Genomic DNA, 22,624 nt, shown 5'->3' with positions numbered 1-22,624 from the left:
CATGAAGTCATTTTTACCTTAAATATTGTGTATCGTATCAGATGGTTTAGTAGTGGTTTAATAATAAGTACGTGCCTTTAGGAGGAGCTTCTGTGTTTTTCAGGTTGTTTGTTCCTCTTGTGTCTGTAGTGTGAAGGTCTGTGAGTCTTACTGTTGATCTGATGGAGGTGTGAGATGAACAGCAGTATTTTGGAGTACAGCTATGAGTATCAGTGCGTCATTACATCAGTGAATCTTTTCTGCTCTGCACTTAGTTTACTCTTGTTCTTCTGAAAAACCATCCTGCCTGCTGCTGCCCTCCATTCCAGGTTGCTGACGTTTCTGCAGTTTCTGCTGGATCTGATGACAAAACACACTCGCTTATGAGTTTGATTCTCTACCGGAGGTTTGGGGTCAGTGACATTTTTGAATGTTTCTGAAAGAGTCTCTTCTGCTCACCAAGACTGCATTTATTTGATCATAAATACAGTTAAAATTGATAAATATTATTACAATGTAAAACAGCTGTTTTTTATGTGAATCTCTGTTAAACTGTCATTTATTTCTGTGATGCACAGCTGTATTTTCAGCATCATTACTCCAGTCTTCAGTGTCACTTGATCTTCAGAAATAATTCTAATATGATGATTTGCTGCTCAAGAAACATTTCTGATTATTATCAATGTTGAAAACACTTGTGCTGCTCAATATTTTTGTGGAAACTGATACATTTTATTTTTCAGGATTCACAGATGAATAGAAAGATCAAATGAACTGCTTTTATATAACACTAAAATAGCACTAATCTGAACACAAGAACATCAAATATGTACAATTACTCCCATTACTTTATTATAAAGCAATCATAACCAGAAATCTGTGTATATAAATCGTAATATTTTTTATATTTATGAACTCCAGCTATTGTGAAAGGAAACATCTTAAAACTATATTTTATTGTAAAGTAGTTGCGTAATTTAAGGTCTGATGCATTCATAATCATGAAATGTATAGTTATTAGGGATGGACCAATACTGCGCTCCTGTACACATGCTCATTAAAATGCATCGATACCAAAAGCCAAAACCACACAGCATGTGAACAGAGCTATATCAGGACAACCGAACAAGAAATCAGAATGGAGTTATTAGAGATTAAGGGCCTGATCAGACAGAATGCATTTTTTTGCACATGAAAACTAATAAAAAAGCTTATACAATACATTTTAAATGTCATAATTAAGTGTGAAAATAACTAAAGGAAATATCTATTTGTTAAAAGAATCCAAATAACATGATTCATATTCTTTTTTTTTTTTTTTTTTTTTTTTTTTTTTTTTTTTTACGAATGTAATGAAAATACAAGAATCAGTTTTGGCAAGTACCAAAAAAGTAAGTATCGGTATCGGTGCATCCCTAATAGTTATATATAATTAGAGTAAAAAGTAAATATTAAACTGTAATATCTTAGTGAGGTTGATGGTTGTGACAGTATTCACAGCCAGTGGTTTAGCTCAGGTTTAATGGTGCAGTGGTCAAATATTTAGTAGTGAAATAGTTGTACATTTTACACTATAATTAGGCTAGGTTTGAACTTGTGCACAGCAGGTTTGTGTTATGAGGGAACTAAAGCCTCTCACCTCCGCTAAGATAGCCGTCTTCATTACAGGATCATTGACATTCAGAGAAGATTTCACCTCTACTTCTAGTGGCACGGATGACACCGAAGAGCATACACAGCATACAGTGATATGGAGAGACTCAGAGGAGAGCGTTGACAAAGGAATTATTGAATAAAGTTGTTATTTTTGTTTTCTTCGCTTACGAAAAGTGTTTCCATCGCTTCATATAACCCAAATGCATGTCTGATGGCAGATGGAGTATTCTGATGATGACTTTCATAGACCTTGACACTGTTATTTATTTGGCAGTCTATGGGACAGTCTCAAGCCTCCCGGTTTTCATCCAAAATATCTAAAATTGTGTTCCGAAGATGAAAGTAGCTTTTACGGGTTTGGAACAACATGGGGGTAAGTGATTAATGACAAAATTTTCATTTTGGGGTGGAGTATCCCTTTAAAGAAGGCAAATCTAGCAGTTAAACTACAATGTTAAAACATCCTACCTTTTTTGCTCATATTTAGGTGTACATATCTATCAACTAAATGAATAATTGCAAAATTAATATATGTAACTATTTTTTGAGAAATTACTATAAATTGTTAGTCTAATGTAATAATCTAATGTAATAATTCATATATCTGTAACTAAGAATGAATTGCATTAAATAAAATTTAACTTCAAAGAAGAACAAACAGGAGATTGTTTCGGTACAGTCCTGTTCTTCTGGAAGACTTTCCCGTTGGGTTGCATCCTCCATGTCAGCATGACGTCCTGATTGCTCAGCGTCTGATTTAACTAAACACAGAAACAGCCTTCAGTTACTCAGTGGATAAATCCCACACAGACAAGTTTGAGGCATTTCAGCTCAGAGTGAACATCTCTTACTTTACAAATCTTACAGAAAGATCAGAATTTGTCAAAACTCCAAACACAAAGCATTGTGTTTTGTCTTTACATAAAGACTGACTGAGGTGGGTTTTGTTCACACTGGTGGAGAAATCTGATCATTTTCTTAAATCTTATTTTTTTAGACTGATGTCTAAACTGACCTGATTTTTTGTTTTCTGTTTGCTGTATGTTTAACAATCGAGTCAGATGAGTATTAAAAAATCCACCTTGTTTAAGACGAGCGTCTTCAGTTCAGCTTCATCCACATTCTCAGCAGTTTTCACTTGCACTCGGATCACCTGCTTCTTGGCTGTGGGAGAAACATATCATATATGTTACTCAGTTTTACTATATCTTACTAATTGAACATATAAATCAGGGATTCATAAACTTTTTGTCAGACAAACCCCTTTGACCAAAAATCAGAAACAGTTACTTATATCTGCCCCAGAGATTTTAATTTGAGGTATGTGATTTTTGCGATTTTTGTAAATTTTTTTTTTTTTTTTAATTGTGTAAGTTTAAGCTTTTTTTCTTTCTTTCTTTTTTTCAGTTAATAAGACGTTTAATGAAATTTAATTTAACCAATAAAATGGGATTCTGAAAATTTTAAATGGAAACTGTTTAAATTTGTTATAAAATAACAATTTGGGGAATTTTTTAAGACATTTTAGGAATAAATAAAACTGATTTTATAGGGCCCTACAACTAGTGTTGAGTACCGAACTCTGTATTTTTAAGAGCACCGACTGAGTTACATTGGTACTATTGAGTACTGATTCACAAGAAATCAATCTATGCCAAATTTCAGTGCCTGAGAACACATCTGGGTGTGAGAGTAAAGGGGGTCAGAGACCGGATGAGAAGTGCAGCGCCGTGCCACATCTTTGTGTTGAGTGTATGACCTGTGAGACTTCACAGAGCAATGAAACCGGCAACACATTTAAGTATTATTTTTATCCTCCCTTTACACACTCTCCTTTCCTGTCCTCTTTTTTTCCACCTCTATCATGTGTCTCCAAAATATTCTGGTTGTCTCTTGACAACGCTCTAACGTCACACGCAGACACAACGCAATCTTGCTAACCTGCATCCTATTTCTACATTCTCTACTGCACCTCTTTCTTTCTCTGTGGGTCTCTGGAATTGTCAGTCAGCTGTCAACAAAGCAGACTTCATTTCTGCTTTTTCTTTACAATCCACACTCAGCATCTTGGGCTTGACTGAGACCTGGATTTGTCCAGAAGACTCAGCAAACCCAGATGCTCTAGCAAACAATTTCTCTCACACCCCACGTCAGGTTGGCCGGGGTGGGGGCACTGGTCTGCTCATTTCTAACAAGTGGAAATACTCAACCCACTCTCCCCTATGCAGTAATAACTCATTTGAATCTTATGCAATTATTGTAATAGCTCTTATAAAACTCCAGGTTGTGGTAATTTACCGCCCTCCGGATCAAATTCTGTTCACCTTCCTAGAGAAGCTGGATGGGCTGCTGTCCTCATTCCCGGAGGATGGCAGTCCACTTTTAGTCTTTGGTGACTTCAACATTCAACTGGACAAGCCTTATGCTGCAGACTTCCATTCACTCCTTGCTTCATTTGATCTCAAACAACTTATCACTACAAGCACGCACAAATCAGGCAACCAACTTGACTTAATTTATACACGCAATTGTATTGCAGACAACATTCTGGTAAAACCCCTACATATCTCTGACCATTTCTTCATTACATTTAAACTGCATTTTGCTACCTGTGCGCCACCTACCCCTATACAGGTTACTTTTAGATGAAACCTATGCTTCCTTTCACCCTCCCATCTTTCCTCTGTTGTATCCTCCTCTCTTCCCTCACCTACCCATTTCTCATCTCTGGATGTGTGTGTGCAGCAAATGATACTTTATACTCTACTTTAACCTCTTGTCCAGATGATATTTGTCCTCTCTCCTCCAGACCAGCACAGGCTGCCTCTTCTAACCCCTGGCTATCTGATGTTCTTCGTGAGCATCGGACCAAACTCAGGGCAGCAGAGAGAAAATGGTACAAATCAAAAGATCCGTCAGACCTGAGTATGTATCAGTCTTTGCTTTCATCTTTCTCTGCTGAAGTCCATACTGCCAAATCTTCATATTTCCACAACAAGATCAACAGCGCCCCAGACACACCTAATCTCTTCAAAACATTCAGTTCTCTCCTCTGTCCCCCTCCACCACCTCCCACTGCTTTTATAACTGCTGATGATTTCGCCACATTCTTCACAGACAAAACTAGAACAATCAGTAGTCAATTCTCAGCCCCACACACATGACCTCAAACCAACCACACCCACTGCTAAAACTCCCATCTTCTCCTTCTGTCCCCTCGAGGCACCTAGCAACAAATTTAGCTATTTTTAAAATGTTTTTGGCAACTTTTAGCAACCTTTGAAAAGTGACTCAAATTATAAAAGACATGGGTAACACTTTATAATAACGTTCAGTTGTAAGTCATTTATAAGTGGTTAGTTATTGATGAACCAATCATTTACGAAACATGACTATGTGTTCATAAATGATTAATAAGTGATATGTTAATTTTTTTTTTTAGTTTTTTTTGATTGGTTTGTTATTAATTTACAAGTGATTAGATGATGATTAACTAATCATTCACAAAACATGACTATTTGTGACCCTTGACCACAAAACCAATTATAAGTCGCTGGGGTATATTTTTAGCAATAGCCAAAAAAAAAAAAAAAAAAAACATTGTATGGGTCACAATTATTGATTTTTCTTTTATGCCAAAAATCATATTAAGTAAAGATCATCTTCCATGAAGATATATTGTAAATTTCCTACCGTAAATATATCAAAACTTAATTTTTGATTAGTAATATGCATTGCTAAGAATTCATTTGGACAGCTTTAAAGGTGATTTTCTCAGTATTTAGATTTTTTTTTGCACCCTCAGATTACAGATTTTCAAATAGTTGTATCTCAGACAAATATTAAAAAATATTATTATCTAGTGATAATGTGAACCGGTTTTACCCTCCACTCAAGTGAACGGTGTTAAAATACTCCATGTGTGTCAGAGAAGACATCCGTCTACACCCTCACCAGTCAGCCCTTACATTGCAGTACATACTACAAAGTATTCATAACCTGTTGTGTAAACGCATGAATAAATCATTTTACAAAGCTTTCTGCATCCCCTAATCTAAAGTGTAAACTCCTCATCAGTTGTAAATGCTTTACAAACCTGCCGGTTACAGGCTGTGTGTGTGTGTGTGTGTGTGTACACACTGAGGTGAAAGATCTATGAATGATGAGTAAAACACTGATGATGAAAGTGACATCTTTGTGAGCTGTGCTTCGTACATCTCTACACTATTGACAATGGACCTTTTTTTCCACATTAAATTTTACTAATGTGACGCACTTTAACAATCTAGAATGAGGTGCCAGAAATTACCTGTTCCATAAACCTCCACCTCACACAGCGTGAGATACCTCTGGATGTTAGGAATGTACATGTTCACATAACGACCTTCCATTCCACCGCAAGAGAAACTGACAGTACTGCGTGCTGGGACAAGTGAAGTGATGACAGCACATCTGCAGAGAGAAAGAGAGAAACACTTTATGGAGATTCACATTTTGCTCACTTCTGGGGAATAGCACAGTTGATTATATGATAACAGACATAGATCCTTCATCTCTTAGATCATTCACTGTTAGATAACTATCCCCTCTGTCTAATCACAGTCAAATCACTGTGTATCTCAAAAAGACTGAAAATAACATTAACACAAAACCCATTAAGCTGTACAACATCAGAAAACCATACAGATGGTCTCAAAACAGCACAGAAGAATATCAGAAAGCACTTAGCAGCCAAAAAATACAAGAGCTGATAGATAACTTTCTAAATAACACCTATGCTCACACTAATGAAGGTGTCAGTCTTGCTGTCAGAGATATAAATTACATATTAAAAAAAAAAAAAAAAAAAAAAAACCTGATCATGAAGAATTGGCAATCCAAAATGGAGAAATATGGGAAAGTCATTTCCAAACATTGTTTAATAAAGTATAAAGAGACACAAACTGTAAACAAAATCAACCAATTGGGAAAACTAGAATTAGCAATTAAAGAGAACCAAAAACCCATTAGATTTCCCAATAACTGATAAAGAACTTAGAGAAAAACTCAAAAAAGCATCTGGACCTGATGGGATATTAAATGAAATGATAAAATACACAAGCAGTAAATTCAAATTGGCCATTCTAAAACTATTCAATGTGATTCTGAGTGTAGGTTACTTCCCTGATATCTGGAATCAAGGCTTGATAACACCAATTTTTAAAAATGGAGATAAATTTGATTCTAACAACTACAGAGGCATCTGTGTGAGCAGCAACCTGGGAAAGTTATTCTGTAGCATAATAAATGCTCGACTATTAGATTTCATCACCACACACAATGTACTGAACACAAGTCAAATTGGATTTTTACCAAATTACCGTACATCTGACCACATCTATACATTACATACTCTGATTGAAAAACATGTTAACCAAGATAAAGGTAAAATATATGCATGCTTTATTGACTTTAAAAAAGCTTTTGACTCAATTTGGCACCAAGGACTTTTTTACAAACTTATTGAAAGTGGCACAGGAGGTAAAACCTATGACCTTATCAAATCAATGTACACTGAAAGTAAATGTGGTGTAAAAATCGGCACCAAACATACGATGGCATCTTTCCCAGGAGCATGGAGTGAGACAGGGCTGCTGCTTAAGCCCAACATTATTTAACATTTACATCAATGAACTGGTGAGCAGTCTGGAGCGATCTTCCTACACACCTCACAGATCAAACACCTGCTGTATTCAGACGATCTGCTTCTGCTGTCTCCCACTCAACATGCTTTACAGCAGAACCTGGACCTGCTAGAACAATACTGCCAGACCTGAAGAAAACCAAAATCATGATCTTCCAGAAAAGAACACAACACACATTTACATTAGGCACTAACCAGATAACACACACATCACACTACAACTACCTGGGTTTGAATCACATCCACAGGAAACTGTAATCATGCTGTGAATGAACTGAGAGATAAAGCACGCAGGGCCTTCTATGCTATAACACGCCAAAGTCCTATAGAAATCCCTATTAGAATTTGGATGAAAATATTAGAATCAGTGATTGAGCCCATTGCCCTCTATGGCAGTGAGGTGTGGGTCCACTGACAAATCCAAATCAAGATTTCACCAAATGGGAAAAACATCCAATTGAGACCCTGCATGCAGAACTCTGTAAAAATATATTACACGTGCACCGGCACACAACAAATAATGCATGCAGGGCAGAATTAGGCAAATATCCTCTAATCATAAAGATACAAAAAAGGGCAATTAAAATTCTGGAAACATCTGAAACTCAGTAACCCCCAATCATATCATTATAAAACCCTGCAACACCAAGAGATGAGCAAAGAAAGCAGTCCCCTCCCTCAGCTGATCCAGAGCTTCAGTCCTGATGCTTCACTAACATCTACTGATGCTCTGAATCACATCAGAATCAATCAGATCACTGCACACATCAAACACAAACACAACAACAGAGTAAAGTGCAATGCTGTTCAGCTCTAAAGAGAGAGTAGAGTATTAAGAATTTCGACGATTAATACAATCAATTAAACGGTTTAAAAGGTTCTTTATTTATTTATTTTCAGTAATTTACCAAAATATTTAAAAAGGTTTGCTGCATGGTTAAAATGTGTTTCACGTATCAATTTTTTTTGGGTTTTTTTAGAGAGAGAGAGAAAGGAAAAAAAACACAAGTCGCGTATAAGTCACATTTTATTATTTCATTCAGGAATAGGCCTAATGCCCACGCGAAATGTTTTCAAACATTATAATAAACTGTTAACATAGCTAGGCTATTCTAGTTCCCCTCATTCCACAACAAATCCTTTCAATTAACATTATTTAGAAAAGAACAAGAATTAAAAATAGGTCTTTAAAAAGTTATAGCAACCTATAAACGACAAGCCAAAACGAATTCATTTAGGCTAAAACGAAACTGAAACCAACGTTGGGTCTCTCATTCGACACAAAATCAAATGTTTCCGTATTCGCGATGTATTTGAATGCCAAATTATTATTTATTATGTACTTCACTCGTGTTCCAATGTCGACGTAAAACAAAATGTTTTGCATAACATCACGGCGGTACGGTGATAACACTTAACGGCACACTCACTGTATTTCATTATGATAATGAACAGACATTGTCAAGGTAGCAAAGCTTAACTGTGTGCGCGCATGCGGTGCCAGCCCAATCACTTGAATTTTTTCCTTCCAACAGTGGAAACAACTACTCCTTTTAGTCAAAGATAATCGGAATTGTAAACGGTTTGCCTTTTTGTGTGCGTGTGTGTGTGTGTGTGTGTGTGTGTGTGTGTGCATTCACAATAAAAACAAATCTTTGTTTGTAAAATAAGCCTAAAGAAAAATGGGATGCAGCTTTCAGCTGTCTGGTTTCCTTTCCCGCAGCACAAAAATGAACAGAGACTGTGTTTTTCGTCCATTTTCTTAATTTAAGTAAAAATATACTATATATAATATATTTCTCGTATAGGCCTATTTTTTTTTTCATTTATATGTGTGTGTGTGTGTGTGTGTGTGTGTGTGTGTGTATACAAATATATATATATATATATAGTGGGTACGGAAAGTATTCAGACCCCCTTAAATTTTTCACTCTGTCATATTGCAGCCATTTGCTAAAATCATTTAAGTTTTTACGTTTTTTTACTCATTAATGTACACACAGCACCCCATATTGACAGAAAAACACAGAATTGTTGACATTTTTGCAGATTCATTAAAAAAGAAAAACTAAAATATCACATGGTCCTAAGTATTCAGACCCTTTGCTCAGTATTTAGTAGAAGCACCCTTTTGATCTAATACAGCCATGAGTCTTTTTGGGAAAGATGCAACAAGTTTTTCACACCTGGATTTGGGGATCCTCTGCCATTCCTCCTTGCAGATCCTCTCCAGTTCTGTCAGGTTGGATGGTAAACGTTGGTGGACAGCCATTTTCAGGTCTCTCCAGAGATGCTCAATTGGGTTTAAGTCAGGGCTCTGGCTGGGGCATTCAAGAACAGTCACGGAGTTGTTGTGAAGCCACTCCTTCGTTATTTTAGCTGTGTGCTGGGGGTCATTGTCTTGTTGGAAGGTGAACCTTCGTCCCAGTCTGAGGTCCTGAGCACTCTGGAGAAGGTTTTCGTCCAGGATATCCCTGTACTTGGCTGCATTCATCTTTCCCTCGATTGCAACCAGTCGTCCTGTCCCTGCAGCTGAAAAACACCCCCACAGCATGATGCTGCCACCACCATGCTTCACTGTTGGGACTGTATTGGACAGGTGTTGAGCAGTGCCTGGTTTTCTCCACACATACCGCTTAGAATTAAGGCCAAAAAGAGTTCTATCTTGGTCTCATCAGACCAGAGAATCGTATTTCTCTGTTTTTTTAGCAAAATCCATGCGGGCTTTCATGTGTCTTTCACTGAGGAGAGGCTTCCGTTGGGCCACTCTGCCATAAAGCCCCGACTGGTGGAGGGCTGCAGTGATGGTTGACTTTCTACAACTTTCTCCCATCTCTTGACTGCATCTCTGGAGCTCAGCCACAGTGATCTTTGGGTTCTTCTTTACCTCTCTCACCAAGGCTCTTCTCCCCCGATAGCTCAGTTATATATATAGCCTAGCTTTATTATGTTTTTCTCTGCTCGCAGAAGCGCTGCAGGTGCGTGATGTGATATGAAGACCACGTGAATCCTCATGTTCTGTTGTTTGTTGCATTTTTGCACATTTAAAATTAATCCCCGGGAAACAAATGTTAGTATTTTTAATGGGTCACAGACACTTATTCTTTCTAATTTAATTCAATTCTTATTTAAAATAATCTTGTTGGTTAACGGTTAATAATCGGTTAACGAGTGTCGGTTGTCGGTTAGGAAAAATAACCGAAATGAACATCCCTAGCAGAGTATCTGTACACAGTGTCAGATGAGAAACTGAGAAGCACGTTGACCAGATACAGACTCAGAGACACAAGCTGATGATAGAGACGGACAGAGATCGTGTTCACACTGTGATCTGAATCAGATGGAAACAGAACTGCACTTCCTCACAGAATGCTCCAAATACACGAACATACGGACAGTGTTCTATGATCAAATACAGCAGATCCATCAGACAGTTAAAACTCTCTCAAACCAGGAGAAACTGTGGTATCTGTGAGGAGAACACAAGAACTGCTGTGTGTTTGCTGCTCAATATGTGTCTGTCTGTCACCAGAGAAGAGAAAACACTCAACCTGCCCTGATGTGTCCAGCACATGTAGATTGTTATGCCATATTACTCTATTACTTAGATGTATATTTTGCCTCTGTAAATCTAATACTTTATTTTATTTTATTTTATTTCTAACTTATACACTTACACTAAATCATCAAAATACGTTTTATATATTTTTATTATTACTATTAATATTATTCTTTTTTTTTTGTTAATACATATGTGCACTATTTGTAAGCAGCCCAGCTGCAACTGCTTTGGCAATACAAATGTACAGTTTTTGTCATGCCAATAAAGCACAGCTAAATTGAAATTGAAACCACGACACAATCAGCTGACCTGTTCAAATCCGGTTCTCCTGACACGTTCATAACTGTTTTCATAACTTCACCTGGGATTGTTGTTGCCGTTGTTTTCCAGAGAGTTTCCAATGCGGATCTCTACTCCAGTCATGCGCTCAGGGCAGCAATCAGCTCTGTTGGTGATGGTCACTTTGTAAATGTAGTAATAATCCAGCAGGTCCAGCCTCCACCACGGGTTGAGCTGGTATCCTGTGTGGGAGCAGCTTGTGGCTTCACCTGGAGCATATCTGATGCCGTCGATGGCGTTTGCAGCTCCACAGCTTTTATATGTGCTCGACTGTACAGCCGTTCCTTTTAATGCCAAATTCTCTAAAAACATTTAAAGAGACAGAGGGTCAAGACTCAAATTTGTGAAATTTTAGTACATTCCATTTTGGTTAAAATATTAAATTCCAATCCAAAATAATTCCATTTACTACTACATTAAAATCTGAAGTTAATATTTTTAATGGATCTGTGCTTACATGAACAAACTACGAGTCGTTGTATTTTATTAACCAACATTAACAAAGATTAATAAATACTATAAGTTGTGTATTGGTTAATGTTAGTTAATGCATGTTAACTAATGGGACATTAGTTACTACTTTTTACCTTTCAAGTTTACTGAACTTCCCTGAATGGAAAAGACACCTGTTACAAAAACAAAATATTTCCATTGCTTTCTGGGATGTGGATCAAGTTTATGTTGCATTTGATTCTTTAAAAAAAATTCATAAAGAATAGCTAAACAGCATCTATATTTGTACATTATCTGACTGATGCGTGTCATTTATACTCACCCAAAAGTAAGAACAGATAAGAGAGTCCCTCCATCTTGTTTGTTAAAGACCATTAACAAGATACCTGTGATGATCAGATATGACGAGGGCATCCATCCCTCCTTTTATTTGTGTTTCTGTTAGCAGCTCGTTTCTCCACCCTTAGGAAATTCTGACTGACAGCTTGCTGAATATATTTCACACATCATAGGACCTCCAGAATTGCTTTTCTCAGCGCACCTCTCAGGTCAAGTCTGATTTACTAAACAAATCTGGCAAAATACAAATGAAGATGAGGACATTGAGGATTTTTTTTCCTGGCACCAAAATCAATAAATAAATTTAAAAAAAAAATGGCTGGTACTTAAGGTTCATTTTCATACAGTTTTTCTTCCTCTAAATGAATAATATACAAATTAAAGAAAACATCATCATGCTTGGAAAATTTCTCCTCTCCATGAGTTTCATTATTAATGTTAGTTCAAAATAAGATCAGCTCCTAAAAGGAATCATCTAAAATAAGTTGAATCAACATAACCATATTGTGTTGTCCAATGTGAGGAATTTTTCTTCTTGAGCATCTTTTATCATTCAAGTAGTTTATTCTGATTGAGAAAAAATGATTGTTGTAAAGTATCATAAAATCAATGTGGAACATCTGAATGAAAGCAATGGTATACATAGACGAGAAAATCATGTGCAATAAAGAAGACATTCAGAATAAGCATGTTTAAAAAAAATAAGGAAAATGTTTCTTTTATTTATCATTGGCAGCTTGACATGGACAGTAAATTATTCAATGTGGAGGGAAATTATTTTTGAAGAAGTATTCCCACAAGGTCAAACATTTCAGGCTTTACAATTCTTGTAGGAACATTTTTTTTTTTTTTTTATAATTCCGTAAAAAGATCATTTGTTGTAGCTTTAACTTGTCATTTAGTGTGATGATTAAAATACTCTGATAAATCATTAATGAACAGAAATTTTTTAGCTGATTACAACATTTCTTAAATTCTGTGATGTTTACAGATTTGAATGTTTGTTTATCAGACACTAGATTATCAACAACAACATATGGACAAATGACAATGTGATCAACATTTGTTTACACTAACCAATTATTCTCCTTTCATTCAACCCCGTTTTTATTGCTTTGTCAGGTTGTGTCCAGGAGATTGTGTTTTGGTCTCTGGTGGAAAATTGTTCAATCATTGAAGAGTCACTGAAAAAAGAGGGATTTCTGAGGTAAACTCAAGATTTTCACTGATCTCGTATAGAATAGGTAAAACTCAATAGAAATGCATTACAATATGGAAGGGCCAGTGGAAATTCTCGTAACTACACAAATCACCAGGAACATTGTGTAAAAGTACAGCTGTACAAAGTTGCTTTTGTTCTTCATCCATGCGGAAATCTGGACAAATGATTTAAATCTCCACATGTACTGTATGTTATTTATAGCAGCTCCAGATGAACCCACAGACATTTAGTTCATCTCTCCTGACTCCACTGCATCAGTCTGATCGCTGATCATTTCCATGTTGTTTTGTGTGTATTTGAATGATCTCAAGCAGGATGTCAATCAGGAGCTCCACAGGAGTCCATCATCTGCTCAAACGTCAAACAAAGAGCCGTCACTTCATACAGATCTTTGTTTTGCCTCAAACACAGACAGCACCACTGTAAGCTGTTAGTGTTCAGAAAGACACTTTTTTTGTGACATGGATCAGCTGAAATGTTTTCCTTCAACATTATTTTCCTTCACATAGCTGACATCTTCTTTTGTGAGGTCAGTCACCCAACATTCAAAATATGTTTAGGCTTAAATTGAAATGTATGTATACAGATTTAACAAAGAAACCAATAAACTTTTCATTTTTAGTTTGTTCATTTAGTTTTTTTTTTTTTTTTTTTTTTAAGGGGACATTGGAGGCCCATATTCCACAAGTTTGTATGATTCTTTAGGGTCTTCATGAAATGTCTGCAACATACTTTGGTTAAAATTCTTCTGTGGCTGTCTAAATCCATTTTACTTTGTCAAAAACAGCTCCGTTCACAGAGTTAAAATGTTTGAGACTGAAACAAAATATTTTATCAAAGTAAGTACTATTAAAGAAATCTGATCTGTTTCATTTACTGTATGTATGACTGACAAATATGCCTCACATTAAGTTTATTAAACTGTCTAATCCAAATGGATGGAAATTTTATACGCAATTCATTACATAAATCTTAAGTGCAATTTTATTCAAAATTGTAGGTTTTCATTGTTTTGTTAATTTGTATGACCTAAAGGCATCATAAAGCAGCGGTTCATATATGATTTGGAGCAGGGCCGTGCAGAGACCTTTGGAGGGGCAGGTGTTCGATGTTTAAAAGGGGCACATGGAGCACTGCTTTTAATAGAGCTGTGCTCCTTGCTGATACGTGTAAATCTGAAACAGATGCTTCTGTATTGATAGCAGCAAATGCCATGATACAGTTTTGAAAAAGAAACAAAAAACAGAAAAGACCATTTTAAGTTTAAAAGTTAGAGAAATATTTCTTTGCACATCTTAATCGCTCTGGAATTAGAAACAGAATTATTATTATTATTATTATTGAGTTTACAGGGTATGATGGTTTTGCTGTTGTAAACACTACTGTTATTGTTGTAGATTAAAATAATAATAATAATAATAATAATAATAATAATAATAATAATAATAATAATAATATATATATATATATATATATATATTTGTCTTATTTAAAATAGAATTATATTCTAATCCTGTTCTGAATTTATTCATTTTTTGAATGATAATGATCATAAAAACAGGATTGATAAGTATAATTCAGAGGATGATAAAATCAGTATAAGCCTTTTTCACCAGTAAGGCACTCTGTATTTTTTAAATAAATACTGTAATAATAAAAGTTCAAAGTAATAGTTTTTAGTCAGATAACATAAAGTTAAAGAGTCTTTGACGCGCTTTAAACTTTTCTCATTCAAACAGCAAGAACAAAAGAGAACAGGCACCTTTTTTATATTGCTGTGTGTAGAATATTAGCTGCATTATATTAATATTTAATATTTCATGAATATAAAAATATTTAATTTTAATGAAATGTAAATTCGTCCCCCGCACTTTATTTGGGCAGGTGTGTTCACGTAGAGGTTTCTAGATTTAAATCTAGATTTAAATTCAAAGAGACAGTATGCTATCGATAGTCTATGTATGACCTGACATTTATTTGTATTCAAAATGAGGAGATGTGAATATCAGGAGCACTGAAAACGATCATACAGTGTATGTTTCATTCATACTGGAAGCCGGAAGGTGCTCTAATGCAGAAAGTCCAAAACAGACTAATAAAAGTAATAACTTATAGAGACAGAGCGATACGCGTCATAATCTGAAAACCACGCCCACACGATGTCTAAAAGCTGATATGTGACAAGGTGTACAGTAAACAAGATAAAAAACCCAGAATTACGTTTTTATAAGCTGTCAACCAAAAAATCAAGTGTTTAAGGACATAAAAGTAGAGCACAACGTGTCATATTACTCTATAAACTGTGCCCACAGTGATTGGTGGTTAAAAATCATTATTTTTTGTCATATTAATGTATTATTTGTGCATACTTTGTGGAAATGTGATGGGGAGATATATTGAGAAACAAAATTTTATTGGTCTATGTCAGTGCCCCTTTTCCTTACTTTCCTTTTGTTTCAGAAATGATCCATATGAATGGCCCAACGTGAAATACCCTGACATCTACAACTATCTGTCCTAATCACACTCATTTTGGGGGGTGGACAGCTTATAAAAACATAGTTCTGGGTTTCTTAGCTTGTTCAATGGCTTTGTTCTGTTTTGTTGTTATAAGTCAGACATGACAAGGAGGCAGGTTCCTGCAATATAAAGTCAATAGAGAGTGTCGGATTGCCCCCACCCCCCTTTTCTCCTGGGTGGGTGTGGCCTAAATGCGCTCTGTCTCTATGATGTGCAGGAAATCCCAAATACGGACAAAAGCATCCAGCTATCGCTGTAGCTGAGCTGAATAAAAAGCAGAAACATTTTACTGATGAAACGTAAAGACAATAAACACACAATTGTGAAAATATAAGGTTAATGTGTGTTTTTCAAGTTATCTCCAGGTAATGAATAAATTCAATTCAATTCAAGTTTATTTGTATAGATTTCACTTTTCACAATACAAATTTTTGTAGAGCAGCTTTAATTTAAAATTAAGTTTCTACAATATATTTAGGAGTAGCTTGTCAGTGGTGATTATTGATGTACATATGGCAGAAATGTACGATAAAATTCAGTTAATGACATAATCAAACAGACGATGAACACTATTAACAGCAATGATTATGTTGCAATCAAACTTGTAGCAAAATTTGGTAGTTTATGTTGTTTCAGGGTTGGCGTCATCTGCGGTCCTCTGATGGGTTGCATCATCTCTTCTCGGGTGTTTGGTCATCTCAGGTCTTTGTAAGGGCTAAATCCAGACTGAAGCTTGGGTAATTCGTAGTTACAACAGGATGTCAATCCTGTGGCAGAAACAGAGAAATAAATAGACATAATTAGCATAGCTGCTGTTCCAACCAAGCAAAAATGGTTTGTTCAACCCAAGCTAAGGAATAATAATGTGCATTTAATCAGATATAACTGCAAGATTATGAGATGCATTATTTGAATGACTGGCCACAGAGAAGTGTCTTTAATCTAGATTTAAACAGAGACAGTGTGTCTGAACCTGAACATTATCAGGAAAGCTATTCCAGAGTTTGGGAGCCAAATGCAAAAAAGCTCTACCTCCTTTAGTGGACTTTGCTATTCTAGGTACTACCAAAAGTCCAGAGATTTGCAACCTTAGGGAGCGTGATGGATTGTAGAGTGGTAGAAGACTAGTTAGGTACGGAGGAGCTAAACCATTAAGGGCCTTATAAGTAAGTAATAATATTTTGTAACTGATATGGAACTTAATAGGTAGCCAGTGCAGAGACTGTAAAATTGGGGTAATATGATCATATTTTCTTGAACTGGTAAGGACTATAGCCTCTGAATTTTGGACTACCTGTAGCTTGTTTATTGAAGATGCGGGACAACCAGCTAGCAGTTCATTACAATAGTCCAGTCTAGAGGTCATGAATGCATGAACTAGCTTTTCTGCATCAGAAACAGGTAACATGTTTTGAAGCTTTGCAATGTTTCTAAGATGAAAGAATGCTGATTTTGTTACATGGGAAATATCATTTTCAAAAGATAAGTTGCTGTCTAATATAACACCCAGATTTTTGACTGTAGTGGGAGTAACAGTACATCCGTCTAGTTGCAAACTGTAATCCAAGAGATTCTGTGTACTGCTTTTTGGTCCAATAAGTAATATCTCTGTCTTATTCGAATTCAATAGGATAAAATTACTGGTCATCCAATCTTTTATATTTTTAGTACACTCTGTTAGCTTAGTTTAGACGTTTCATCTGGTCTTGTTGAGATATATAGTTAAGTATCATCAGCATAACAATGGAAACAATTCCATATTTTCTAATAATATTACCAAGGGGTAACATGCATACTGAAAATAGCAGAGGACCTAGGACAGATCCTTGTGGCACTCCATACTTTACTGGTGATAACTGAGATGACTCCCCATTTAAATAAACAAAGTGGTAGCAATCAGACAGGTAGGATCTAAACCATCTTAAAGCCAGCACTTAAATACCTGTATAGTTCTGTAATCGATTTATGAGTATGTCATGATCTATAGTGCTGAACGCAGCACTAAGATCAATTAAAACTAGCAATGAGATGCAGCCTTGGTCTGACTCAAGAAGCAAAGTCTTCTTTTTTGTAATTTTAACAAGTGCAGTTTCTGTGCTATGGTGGGGCCTGACTAAAATTCTTCATAGAGATCATTTTTTTGCAAGAAGGAGCACAACTTAGCAGACACAACTTGTTCATAAATTTTAGACTTAAACATAAGATTTGAAATGGGTCTGTAATTTGCCAGTTCATTAGGATCGAGTTGTGGTTTCTTAATAAGAGGCTTAATAACTGCCAGCTTGAATGGTTTTGGGACGTGACCTAAAGATAAAGATGAGCTAATAATATTGAGAAGCGGTTCTTCTGCTACATGTAACAACTCTTGCAGTAATTATGTGGGTATAGGATCTGATAGGCATGTTGTTGGTTTAGATGCAGTGATAAGTTTATTTAGATATTCCTGTCCTATATTTGTAAAGCACTGCAGTTTTTCTTTGGGTGTGATGAATGAAGCTAAAGTACTAGATGCTGTAGAATAAACTATATGAATAATGCAGTACTGATCGACATATCATTTAGTATCCCATAGAAACTATAAAATATATTACTGCCTTATTCTGTGAAAAAAATGTGGAAAAGGTGTTTGTAGTAGCCTTTATAAACTAATCATAAAATTGACATTGGGAACATATTGAAGAAAATAATTATGGCCCCTTGCTGCAGCTAACCTTACTTCCACAGGCTACAAACAGCAGTATAAACAACAGTTGTGCATGGTCTCTTCACACTGTTCTTGTAAAATAATAACATTTCAGTAATATAAGTACAGAAGCACACCGCTCCGCTGAGAACTCCACTTACCGGCAGCCGCAGACGTTATGAAGGCATCCTGGTAGTGCGCTAAATTACTAAAAGTGTCTGAATGTGAGGGATTGTCCAGGATGAGATTGTCAGGTGAGATCATCATCATGTTGATAATTTTATTATTGGCTAAATGATTATTCATTCATTTTACTAATAGTTAGATTGGGCAGGCCTACACAAAATGGTGTTTAATTAAAAAAAAAAAAATTGCCTTGACAAAAGGGCACATTGGGCATCAAGGGGAAAAGGGGCAGGTGCTCAAGCACCCACTGCACCCCCCTCTGCATGTGCCTAAGCGTGAGTAATTAATGACAGAATTTTAATTTTTGGGTGAACTACTTCCACTGCCCTCTGACCAGTCCACATTAATCACTATCACCTGCTTTTATCAAATTTCATTGCCCCCTGTTCAACAAAAGTACTCCCCAGTTACAAAGTAATCTGAAACATGAATCAATACTGAGCTTGAAAACTTCAAAGAACTTGTTTGTTTGTTTAATGTGTGTTTATGTTTGTCACATAACCTGACAAGACCTGACAAGAATGAGAATTGGACAAGGAGTTTCCATCAAAGATAAGAACGGCAAGGTACTGCTGACAGAAGAAGACCAAGGAGCAAAATCAAGCAAAACCTTGATTCTGCTGACGACATCGCCCTACTTGGAACAACAAGGAAGAACATACAAGAAATGACAAGGAGACTGGAACAAAAGGCGGCCACGATAGGGCTTTGCATAAGTACAACTAAAACCAAGGTTAAACGAGTGGGATATCGCACCAACACCACCAAACATGCCCTTTTGAATATTGGATAACAAACAAATTGAGGAAGTAGACAAGTTAATCTATTTAGGCAGTTTTTTGATGAGTGATGGAGATGCTGAGCATGACGTCACATGCAAGATTTGCAAAGCTTCAGCAGTCTTCCAAAGATCAAGGCCAGTTGGACAGCCACAACAATTTCAATCAAGACCAAGGTGCGTTTATTTAGCAGTATCATCGTACCAACAGCAATCTATGCGGCGGAAACTTGGAAGATGTCTGCGAGAATTGCCCAAAGGCTTAATGTATTCCAGCAGCGATGTCTGCGAAGAATTGTACTGAGACCATATCAGCAATGGTACTGAGACCATATCAGCAATGATGAGATTTATTGTCGAACTGACACTCGCCAACTCCAAAAAGTTGTCACCGAATGCCGACTAAGATTTGCTGGCCACATCCTTTGTCGAAAACCTTCTAGACATGCAAAAACCACACTCATATTGAAACCACCCCACGTCAAAAGAAAACAAGGTCGATCACGAACAACATATCTTTATTAAAGGTCTGAAAGCTGTCAACGCTTCATGGGATGAAGCTGGAAAAAAAAAAAAAACGGCTGATCGATCAAGTTGGAGGAAACTTGCTGCCCAATGCGACTTATGGCACAGGCGGACCTAAGTTCTAAGTGTGTGTGTGTGTTAATGTATCAAGGCTTTTTGAAGTACACATTTGGCGCTGTCACACTCTTGTCAGTGTTTTCCTGCACTGCATTTGGATCGCCCAGCAGGGGTCCCTAACGTGCATTCAAAGCCTCAAGAAATTAACCACAACTGGCTGGAAAGCCCCACAGATTCATGAAGATTCATCTCGCCACCACTGGTATTTGCAGGTTTGTTGCTGATATGACCCCTCTCCCCCGGGTCCTCACCACCACACCTCATTCTTGTTCCAAGTGGCTCTCAAACCCGGGTCTCCGGAATAAGAGGCGGATGCACTAACAAGGAGGCTACAGACTGTAGCCACTAGCGCGTCTCTTGAGATCAGGGGAGTGAGGTTTACCTGCACAGCACCTACTGGCTGGCCTCCGTTACACTGACTGAAAATCGACTAGAAGGCTAAAAGAACAGCCACCGTGGCACACAGGACTATAAGACAGGTAAGTAGCACGTAAGAGATCTGTAGCTTCAGATGGTGTGTGTGCTCTATTTATGGTGATGGTGATGAGGTTTGAGTCCCACTGAAGTCGCTGTTTTTATTTATGAAACAGCAGGTTCTCAACTTAATGACATTTGACATGAAACTTATATATATGAAAAATAGTAATAAAATGAAAACACAATATTAACTAAATAAAAATGTTGACAGTTTGGAAAAAACAATGACAAATTCTTATGAACTACTTTATGATTACCATGCACTGATATCAGTACAAAATGTCAAATAAAAGTCATTAATAAAACTATACTATTGTAAAATATAAATAAAATGTAAATAAACTAGTTCATTTATAATATAAATATAATAAAGATTGGTCGATTTTTTTTATTAGAAAATACATTGCAGATCCCAGCTCAAATGAATCTTCATCCTGAACGTTGGTCAATGAAAACATGACTCTCCATGCAAATAACTCCTTTCTTTGATTTTTCCGTATTGACAGGCATCATTAGCCTAACAAATGCATGAACATACAAACGTGTGTGTTTGTGAGTGGTTGCCATTGTTACGACTGCAATAAAAACTCCACTGGTTAACAAAACATCATCTGATCAGCTAAACAGCATTACATAAACCCAGAGCTCATTTGTCACTGTCTGGTTGACATGATAAGAATGAACTAAATAAATAAAGAGGAGAGTTCAGTCAGGAAAACTCCTGTCAGCATTTACTCTGAACACCTCTGGACAAAGAAGCATTATTAAATTATCAATACAGAATCATAATATTAAAAAAATAATAGCAGTAGTCCATATAACTCATGCACTATGAAACCCCAGTGATTAAAAACCACTTTATTTAATGTTTGGGTACTGATTTTATTTTTCGTTAGTATAAAATAATATTGTTATCTGTTCCTTTAAGAACCTTAGTTTGTATCAGGGTTCGGTTGTAATTTACATGGTGAAAACGTGTTTTTTATAATCATGTTTGTGTTTACCTTGACTCTGTTACAAGTCAAGACAGTGTAACAGAGGGAAGTCAGGAAGAGGAGTCGCCAAAGGAGACAGAAACCCCTGTCTGTAACATTCCAGCTGTGGACACAGCCTCTACTGACAGTCGTCCCAAGAGAGCAGTAAAACCTGTCATTAAGCTTAGTTATGATGATCTTGGACAGCCCTCAGACAAACCCTTGTCGACTGTATAACAGGGCATGGTCATACATCTTAGAAACTCTCTTGAGATGAAAAGCTGTTGTAACACACTTTGGTGTCATCCTCTGATGCAGTGTGCTAAGTGTCCCAAAGCAAATTATAATTTAGCTATTCTAGCCACAATGCAGACAGGATTTTGAGTTACCCTATAGCCTCATGAGGACATGAGAGTTTAGAGCGGGGAGAGTGAAACCCCAGTGATTAAAAACCACTTTATTTAATGTTTGGGTACTGATTTTATTTTTCGTTAGTATAAAATGATATTATTATCTGTTCCTTTAAGATCCTTAGTTTGTATCAGGGTTCGGTTGTAATTTACATGGTGAAAATGTGGTTTTTACAATCATGTTTGTGTTTACCTTGTATTCATTGGACTATAACTCGATAAACCCACCTAATACAAGGTGAAGGTGGTGTATTATTGGCTCTTGAGAAGTTGAGGGAGGGACAGAGAGATCGGTGGAAAAAAACAGAGAACGGTGTGTGCAAGGCACTGCTGTGTGAGTGAGTGACGAAAATCAAGATTAATCCAAATAGGATTGATTTATTTCATTTGTTTAGCCTTTAAACAGGGAACTAGTAACTACTTCAGCCAGCCGATCGCTGGTTAATGTTATTTGTTTTCACAATAGTCTGTGTTTGGCGCGGAGAAAGTAATGCGTCATCAGTCAGCCTTCATTTACATTAAAGTCCCGTGCAAGTTATTTGAAACTTAAAATAGACATTGTTACTGACATTTAGTAGTTTAGTTGCAAACTGTGAATCCTGTAGACTTTACCAACGTGAGCGATGGCGATTCAGAGGAGCGGCAGGACTCAACGCCCAGGTAACGCTCTGAGCCCTGAGGGGTTCAGGGTTCCCCTGGCAACGAGGGATCGCTGGGGAGG

General features: G+C 36.6%; 1 protein-coding gene across 1 annotated transcript; it reads right to left on the bottom strand.

Moving 5' to 3' along the window:
* Positions 1 to 255: 255 nt before the first annotated feature.
* Positions 256 to 18,706, bottom strand: LOC109055839 (fucolectin-like). The gene is made up of 5 exons (XM_042759262.1): positions 18,598 to 18,706; positions 11,242 to 11,521; positions 5,945 to 6,087; positions 2,717 to 2,799; positions 256 to 339 (listed from the first exon to the last, which is right to left on the bottom strand). Exons 1-5 carry the CDS (start codon positions 18,704 to 18,706, stop codon positions 256 to 258), a joined length of 699 nt encoding a protein of 232 aa, XP_042615196.1.
* Positions 18,707 to 22,624: the final 3,918 nt, after the last annotated feature.

Source organism: Cyprinus carpio, chromosome A7, assembly GCF_018340385.1.
Source record: "Cyprinus carpio isolate SPL01 chromosome A7, ASM1834038v1, whole genome shotgun sequence".
Lineage (NCBI taxonomy): Eukaryota > Metazoa > Chordata > Actinopteri > Cypriniformes > Cyprinidae > Cyprinus > Cyprinus carpio.
This window is presented reverse-complemented; position numbering and strand designations above follow the sequence as displayed.